General features: G+C 39.3%; 1 protein-coding gene across 2 annotated transcripts; it reads left to right on the forward strand.

The window, feature by feature from the left end:
* The first annotated feature begins 4,004 nt into the window (after positions 1 to 4,004).
* On the forward strand, positions 4,005 to 6,947 carry LOC131248654 (cytochrome P450 71A1-like). 2 transcript variants are annotated; one of them, XR_009172329.1, is made up of 3 exons: positions 4,005 to 4,937; positions 5,971 to 6,646; positions 6,752 to 6,947. XR_009172329.1 is itself a non-coding variant. In XM_058249039.1 (2 exons), the coding sequence occupies exons 1-2, from the start codon at positions 4,020 to 4,022 to the stop codon at positions 6,577 to 6,579; spliced, it is 1,527 nt and encodes a 508-aa protein (XP_058105022.1). In that variant the 5' UTR covers positions 4,005 to 4,019; the 3' UTR covers positions 6,580 to 6,947. The 2 variants fall into 2 exon arrangements, 1 of the variants encoding a protein (XP_058105022.1); XM_058249039.1 differs by having other exon boundaries at positions 5,971 to 6,947.
* Positions 6,948 to 9,408: the final 2,461 nt, after the last annotated feature.

Here is a 9,408-nt window from a genome sequence, read left to right on the forward strand (position 1 = left end):
TTTATAACCCTTTGCTACGAGCCTTGTCTTATAGCGATCAATCTCACAATTAGTATTTCGCTTGATCTTGTATACCCATTTGACGCTAATAGTTCTTTGGCCTTGAGGAAGTAAAGTCAGATCCCATTTATGGTTCTTCTCAATGGCCTAAATCTCCTTTTCCATAGCCATCCTCCAACATTCTTCTTCTACAGCCTCCTCAAATGTAAGAGGCTCGTCATCCGCATATAAGAAGAACAAATTTACTTCCTCAGTTATGGAATAGATATCGTTGAGGCTCCTCATTTTGATAGGAGCCAAGGGTGAAGGAGAACTGGTGATGACGTGCTGGCTGAATTTTGATTTGATGGAATACTTTCAAAGGAGATGGAATGTATCACTGGACTTCTGCGTGCAAACAGGTTGGCAGAAGAGGGTGTTACAGGTATCTGCTCTTGGTTCTCATGCTTCTTTTCTTCATGTTCTTCAACCTCGACTTGATTTTCTTTGGCCGAATCTTCCTCATTCCATTTTCAGGCTTCTTCCTCGTAGAATACTATATCTCTACTCACCACCACTTTATTGGTTAGTGGGTTGTAGAGTTTGTATGCCTTTGACTCTTCATTATAGCTGATGAAGATGCACTTCTCACCACGATCATCAAGCTTCTTTCTTCTTGCTTCTGGAACTTGAGCGTAGGTAATACACCTAAAGATCCTTAAGTGCACCACGCTCGATTTGTAACCACTCCATGCTTCCTGCAGTGTCTTGAATCTGACACTCTTGGTCAAACATCTATTGAGCAGATAGGCAGTACATGCAACTGCCTCTGCCTAGAAATTTTTTGGTAGACTTTTCTTCTTCAACATGGTCCTTGTCATGTCGAGAATGGTACGGTTTTTCCATTCGGCAATTCCATTCTGTTGTGGTGGCGTATAGGTTGCAGTGTGTTGTTGCTTGATTCCTTAATTCCTACAATACTTTCGAAAGACATTTGAGGTGTACTCTCCACCTCTGTCAGATCTAAGGGTTTTTATTTTAAGACCACTTTCTTTTTCAATAAGAGCCTTAAAATTTTTAAAAATAGTAAAAGCAGCAGATTTCTCTTTGATTACATACACCAGCAATTTTCTACTGAAATAGTCAATGAAGGTAATAAAGTATTTATTACCTCCAAGAGAGATTGGCTCCAATGGTCCACAGATGTCAGTGTGAACCAACTGTAATGGTTCTTTGCTCTTCGGGATGCTCCACTCGGAAATGAGTTCCTTTGTTGTTTTCCAAGTATGCACGCCTCACACACTTGTTCTGGAGCTTTAATGATAGGCAAGCCATGCACCATGTTTGATGACGACAAAAGTTTCAGGCCATTGAAATTTAGATGGCCAAAGCGAAGATGCTATGTCCAAGAATCATTCTTTGCTTTCCCATAAAAACACTTCTCGAGCATTCTGTTTATATGGAGCGGAAACATACGATTCTACGTCATCTGGACTTTCGTAATCAAATGTCCATGTATATCTCTTATGGAAAGAGAAGAATTCTCCATGTGTATGACATACCCTTTTTCGAGGAGTTGTCCGAGACTCAGTATATTACTTTTCATGTTGGGCACATAGTACACATTGGAGATGTAGTTTGGAATACCATTCTTCTGAAAGATTTTGATTTTGCCTTTACCTTTTACCGGTGTCTTTGACGAGTCATCGAATGTCACATCACCATGAACTCCTTCTGTGAGTTCCTCAAATAGGCTTTTGTTCCCGCACATGTGATTACTCGCACCTGTGTCCAGATACCATACATCTGGTCGATCACATCCTTTCTCTTATGCAAGGAGCATTGTGGAGTCTTCCTGATCATGACTCGATGCTTCAACATAGTTGGACCGTTCATCGTGATCCACTGGCTTGCTCCAACAATCCGAGGCATAATAACCAAATTTGTTACAATCCAGCATTGAATATTTCTTATATTTCCGCAACCGCGTATGGATCGACCTCTACCATTCCCTCTTCCACGAAAATTGATAAATTTCTGTTGATTTTGTGGATGGTTCAGATGATATCCACGTGCCCTTCCTCTTGCATTAGTGTTGGTGTCGCGACCTCCACGATTGTATGACCACTACTTTGGTCATTTAGAGTCAGCTTAGACTCTAAGGCATATTCCAATGTCGATGCGCTATTTTTTTACATTCGTTGCTCATGCACTTACAACGATCCCATCAACTCTTCAACGAATAAGATTTTCAAGTCCTTCGATTCTTCAACGGCCACAACCACATGCTCGAATTTAGTTGTGAGAGATCGGAGTATTTTTTCTACTACCCGAATATCTTCAAACTTTTCGTCATTTCTTTTTAAATTGTTAACTATAACAAGCAATTTTGAAAAATAGTCTGAAATGGACTCACCTTCCTTCATATGTGCCGCTTCGAACTCGGCTCTAAGGGTTTGGAGTCGAACCCTCCTGACACGATCAACACCCTTGAATATGGTGCTGAGACTCTCCCATGCTTGCTTGCATGTCGTAGGTTTGGCGATTCGTTCAAAGGTGGAGTCATCCAACCCTTGATATATAAAAAATAAAATCTTCTTGTCCTTTTTCCTTTGATCTTTGAGAGTTGTCTTTTGTTCAGTAGAATAGGAGGCTTCTTGATCCGTTGTGGGTTCTGCATACCCATCATTGAAAATATCCCATAGATCTTAGGATCCGAACAAAGCCTTCATCTGGATGCACCAATTTTCATAGTTATCCTTAGATAACTTTGGAATTTGCAGTTGGATCGAGGATGCCATCACTTCTTCACACCACGGATCAATAACAAGGCCTTTTTCTTGACGTAGCAGTGGCAACACCTTGATCACATAATCTGCTTCTTCAAACTATATCTGGTCCCACAGGATCGTCTTGCTCTGATACCAATTTGATGGCTTTACAAAGCCTTAGAAATGTACACACCACAAAGATAAAAATGAACACCTTTTGTATTGAATTGTTTTGCTACTTGTTTTTCACTTGTTACTCAAATTGAATGTACAATATACCTTTTATAGGCTTCTGCACCTACTGTGAAATGACTACAATACCGTCACTAGACTCTTCCATTATTTAATATTCCTGGAAACTTACATTGGCCATTCATCTTCTAAAACGGCTTCTTTAGAGCTGCAGCTGCTATGCATGAGGAGTTTAACGGTCACCGGCTGTTGCTGGAAAATACCAGTTTTAGTTTGTAACTCCAATAGATTTCCTGCAAAAGGCTTTTGCGGGGCTTACGGTGACGTTTGTGAGAAATCTACTCCGTCCATCCATTCTGTGAGTGAGGACTTGAAACAAAAAATGAGAAGTATCCAGGACTCAAGTCGGCGGAAAACGTGAGTATTGAACCTCCAAAGTGATGATTAAATCCTCACCATTAAAAACTTCCGAAGTCCCACTGTCAGCAGATCCATAATGTTTATTTTCCATCCAGCCCATTGATAGGGTCAAATAGAAGTGGACGAAGGGAAAATGCAATGATTATCTTGGTCCAAAACTTTTATTGACTAGAAAATTACTTTTAATGATCATTCACCACTTTTTCCGGTTGTGTAGTTCACCCAAGATTTGTATCTGCTTAAATTTTTGCATATCGTCCTTAAATGTGCTGACAAAACGGATTGGCGGCGTGGATACGAAAGACATTCACTACAGTGGGCCCCACACGGTCAAGGTAACACAAGCGAAGCTGTTACCAGGGTAATAGGTAATCCGCTCTCATAAAATGGTTGGTAAGGCCGGACTTTTCTGTGACGCCGGTCTGAATGCTTGTATAAGATTTGCCGACTTTTCTAAGAAAATTTTCCAAATAGATAGGTTTCCACGTGAGTGCGTAGGTTTTATATATATATATATATAAAACCAACCTATGGTCCTTTTATTTATCTATTTTTTATTTTCGGAAGGTTGGCTGCTGATGTTAGTAAATTTTTAGGCACAGGTCACGCCAATCATATTCCTTTCCGATACCGGTTCTCCCCTCTATATAAGGAGAGATGGTTATCAGTTTCCGGCAACAACATTCAATGGCTATCTTGGTATCTCTTCTCTTCTTCCCCATTTTTCTTCTAATCCTCTTTGGATTCAATAGAGCTCAATACAAAAAATATAATTACCCACCTTCTCCATTCAAGCTTCCGTTCATCGGAAACCTCCACCAGATGGGTTCCCTACCACACCTCTCTCTCCAAGCCTTATCTAAAAAATATGGCCCACTAATGCTTCTCCACGTGGGCAGAACCCCCACTCTCGTTGTTTCAACAGCTGAGATGGCTGAAGAGGTCTTGAAAACCAACGATCTTGTATTTTCAAGCCGGCCATCTTTCTATGCAGCAAAGACACTTCTCTATGATTGCACTGACGTGTCCATGGCAGCCTACGGTGAGTACTGGAGGCAAGTGAGGAAAATCTGCGTCACCGAGCTTTTAAGTGTTAAGAGAGTGCAGTCATTTGCGTTTATTAGGAAAGAGGAAATTGCGAATATTGTCAAGGATATTAGGGCTTCATGTTCGATCTCAGATGTTAATATAACCAAGATGTTTCTCACTCTATCAAGCAGCATTATATCAAGGGTTGCTTTCGGGAAGAAATACATAGAAGGAGATAATACTGGAAAGAATACGTTTCCTGATCTGGCTAGGGAACTGCCACTCCTCCTAGGAGCATTCAGTGTGGGGGATCTTTTCCCATTGTTTGGATATTTGGATGTTGTGACTGGCTTGGATGCAAGATTAAAGAGGAATTTTCGAGGCTTGGATAGTTTCTTTGATCAAGTGATCGAGGACCATCTCATTTACAAGACCGGAGATGTAAACGACGAACACAAAGACTTTGTGGATATATTGCTCCACGTTCAAAAGGAAACCACGACCGGCGTCCAAATCTCCAAAGATAACATCAAAGCCATTATCTTGGTAGTCCTCTCTCTCTCTCTCTCTCTCTCTCTCTCTCTCTCTCTCTCTCTCTCTCTGAGATCACGTCTTACACTAACAACTATTCAAATGTGCTTTTGGGACAGTTACCTGGGTAGATGCATGCGCATCTCAAGAACATCTCAAGAACAGGGAACTTCTCGATTGTGCATCGAGTGGTGGTCTATGTAAACGTAAATTACATATTTACAAATTCTGTAAAAATAATTAAAGAAACCGAAAATAAAGGACAGGCTAAATCAATAGGTTGTAGGCAAAGCTTATTGGATACGACGAGCCGCTACCATTGCTACATGTTCACTGCATATTCAAAAGATCAGCCTGATCAAATGATCAGACGGGCCACACCAATGGGAACAACATTGCTCCCAAAACCTCTAAGTTCATTCGGTGTGGCTCACCAAACTTTTGGCACTCATTCCATCATTTCCCTTGGTATCATCGACCTGAGTTGGGGATGTGGTTGATTGTTTTTCCACGGGCCTAATGACAAAGAGAGAACCCATTGGATGGAGTGGATTTTACATATTCAATGGAGAATGTGTGTTTTACGAGCTGAGTAAAATGGTTGTACGTGATTTTAATGGGAGGAAATGCATTTACATGCCACAATCAATAGAGAAAAGACCATTGATTGAACGACCAAGATCTTTTGACTTGGATATTGGGGGGAATGATCCATTGACCATTGGTGATAGGGTTGTTAGATCAATATCTTCGATAAACCAACCATTGACCTTGCATGTACAAACCGTATAAACTTAAGTTGCAAGTGTGGATTTTCTTTATCATAAGAAGTGTAAGGTGGAGTGATGGCTCTACCATATTTGGATTGTTTAGGCTTTGCTGTATATTTCCTAACAAGGGGTTAGATATTGTAATCTTTCTATTTAGTTCAATAACTGACAATACATATATTGTAAAGGTAGGAAATGAGTTTTTGGATGATTGATTGACTCGATTACTCATATGCTTCCTTCTTCTTTTTTTTTTTTTTCCAATTTTTAATCCTTAGGACATGTACGTTGGAGCGACTGGAACGACAGCAACCACCTTAGAATGGGCCATGACTGAGCTTATTAAGAGTCCCAAAGCGCTGGTGAAAGCTCAAGCAGAGATAAGAAGCGTGATTGGGAGAAAAATGAAAGTGGAAGAGAAGGACCTTCTTCAGATGGACTACTTGAAATACATAATTAAGGAGACTTTGCGACTTCACCCTCCTGCACCCCTATTAATTCCACATGAATCCACATCAAGGGTGATGCTAAAAGGCTATGTTATCCCTCCAAAAACAACTATCTTGGTTAATGCATCTGCCATTGGGAGGGACCCTACATTATGGGAAAATGCTAATGAGTTTCTCCCAGAGAGATTTGTCAACAACCCAGTTGACTTCAAAGGAAATGATTTTCAATTAATTCCTTTCGGGGCAGGGAGGAGGATTTGCCCTGGAATTTCATTTGTCAACCATACTATGGAGCTTGCTCTTGCCAATCTTTTATATTGGTTTGATTGGGAGTTTGCTGGGGATGCAAATAAGGATATCGACATGAGTGAAGCTCCAGGGTTGGCTATTCATAAGAAAATTCCTCTTCATCTTATTCCAACATATCATTTTTTTTAAGTTGTTTAGACATTTGCTGCTTACAAACTGGGTTATCCTACTAGTTATAGTGGCTATGTTTGGCTATGTTATGTAAGAAGGAGTATATAGACATGAGTGAAGCTTCCGGGTTGGCTACTCATAAGAAATGTTTTTCTTCATTATCTTTCGATGTATTGCTATTTTATGTAAGAAAATAAGGAGGATCTAGACATGAGTGAAACTTCATGGTTGGCTGCTAATAAGAAATTTTCTCTTCATCTTTTTCCAATATATCATTTTTCTTAAGTTGTTCAGAATTTACTCAAGTTGTTCAGACATTCTGCTTACAAACTAGAGTTATCCTATTAGTTTTGTAGCTAGGTTATATAATAGTCTTTAGTTTTGTTGGTATGTGACTACATTGTAATAGCCATGTTACTTCTTTTTCTAAGTTATCTTTTGTGACGGACACATTACGTAATGTCAGCACCTATTAGATCTCATACCAATGGCTGGGTCTAGACCTTGTACCTAACTCTAGGTCTACTACTATAGCCCACCTATTTTTCCAAATGGTCTAATTTCTTGAGAATGGCCATTTCTTGCTAAAATGCTTCCTATAGATGGTTTGGATCTTTCACATGTGCGATGTTCATTTGCCAAAGCTAGTAAATTAACATCTTCCCAAGTGGTTTTAGGAAAACATGTTATGGATAGCCACCATATGTTAGGCACGAAAGCAACCTTAGAATGAATCAAACACTCAAATGACAAATGAAAATTTTGAGTATGCATAGAGTACAATGATTTTACGTGAAAAACCCATTGCGGGAAAAAATCACAGAACCAAGCAACAACAGATCTACTATGAACAGAAAGTTATAAGAGATTGACAACTTACAGATTTGAAACCCTCGTCTCTACAGACGAATTCCCCTTCTCAAAATCCTACTTCTCACTTTAGCACAATGTGAGCTATTCACCCTAATCCCATAATAACATGGTTTATATATAACCCATTTACAGAATTAGAAACAAAGCAGTCTACTTAATTATACAAAAGTTACTTGCACCATCGATCGAACCTTCAATTGATCAACTTTAAGCAATAACCTTCGATCGATCGACACCACATATTCGATTCTATCGAACATGCTCAAAAGTGTCCAGAAAGCAAACTCATTTTTTTTGGCATTATCTCGATTAATCGAGCCATGATGATTCATCAATCGAAGATGTTCAAAATTGTCCAGAGACCAAAATAGAAAGTTTGGGATTTTCTTGATACGATTGAAGTTGCTATCGATTGATCGAAAATCATGTATATGCATCAAATTGAAGGCACTCAATCAACAATCTCTACAGTGGCTTTAATCTTACATCTTCGATATGTTCCAAGCTGCTATCACAATCTCCAAAATTTCTTCATAATTCCATCATCGCTTCATGTATACACTTCATTTTCATTCATCCTTTGTCAAGCCCAGAGAAGTCGAGCAAAACCAAAAATTCTCTACAGGAACTACTTTTGTAAACATGTCAGCCAGATTTTCACTTGTGTGAATCTTCTAAAGAGTAACACTGCCTTCCTCTAGCATCTACCTGATAAAGTGTTGACACACATTAATATGTTTAGTCTAAGAGTGATTTACCATGTTATTTGCCAAATCAATTGTGATTTTGTTGTCACAATGCATAGGCACGACTTCCTACTAAAGCCTCAACTCATTCATTATACTTCTCAATCAAACAACTTCCTTAAACACAATTTCACCACTGCCATATATTCTGCTTTGGTTGTTGAAAGAGCAATCATAGACTAAAGCTTCAATATCCAACTGATCGCTCCACCAGCTAACACAAGACAATGACTGAAAGTTGACCTTCTATTGTCCACATTTCCAGCATAATCCGCATCCACATAGCCTTGTTGGGGCACAAAATTAAAGAAAATAAGTGGAAGAAGTAAAGGAAATTGAAGCAGAAAAGGATGAAGAAAGAAAGAAGATTTCTAATAATAAAGATATGGACCCATTGCGCGCACAATGGCTCTGTTGCGTGGGCCATTGCCCGGCACAATAAGCCCTTGCCTGGGGCCATACAATGGAGATAGATTTCACATGAATCGAGGTCACACGTGTGAAACGCCTATAAATACCCCTTCACTGCCTCATTTGATTCATTCACAATGTCAAGCTTCGGAAGATTATTCTGAAGACCTATGGGATTTCACCTGAAATACTTCAGGTATCCAACATGGGGAGAAGAAGGAGAAGTGCAAGGGGAATCCCTATTGTGCTAGAGGCACACAACAGGGAGCTAATGCGCGTTGCGCAATGGCTCTGTTGTGCGCATGGTCAATCCTTTGGGATTGTATATGTTTTGTCATTTCTATATTGTTTACAATAACCTGTCATGGAAATCCAATATGTCCTTCAAGATTATTATTTCACACAAACCAGAGGATAGATAGAGGATTTCTAAAGGATTCCTAAATCCGCACAACGCCACTACCAAAAAACTAGGCAAAGGCTATAGATAAAAGCCGTAGCTAAAGAGCTATGGCTACAGTTTTAGTCTGTAGCATGACCGTAGTTGTAAGTGCCATAGCCATAGGTATAAAATCTATAGCTACAACTTTAATCCATAGCTATAGATTACAATAGCTATAGATACTGTAGCAATCATTTCTGTACCAAAAGTACCTATAACTACAGATAGTATTTAAGGCTAAAAGTAGTGCTGGATCCGTAGCAATACGATTGTCAGATTACCGGCTACGGTCAATATCCGTAGCTATTTCCTACATTTAAAAAAAATAAATTATAATCATTCATTCATTCAATTACCACCTGCATAATCATTCAT

This window comes from Magnolia sinica, chromosome 1, assembly GCF_029962835.1.
Source record: "Magnolia sinica isolate HGM2019 chromosome 1, MsV1, whole genome shotgun sequence".
Classification (NCBI taxonomy): Eukaryota; Viridiplantae; Streptophyta; class Magnoliopsida; order Magnoliales; family Magnoliaceae; genus Magnolia; species Magnolia sinica.

Coding starts and splice junctions, on each gene's coding strand:
- LOC131248654 (XM_058249039.1), top strand. CDS start 4,020: ATGGTTATCAGTTTCCGGCAACAACATTCAATGGCTATCTTGGTATCT. Junction 4,938..5,970: donor ACATCAAAGCCATTATCTTG/GTAGTCCTCTCT, acceptor TTTAATCCTTAG/GACATGTACGTTGGAGCGAC.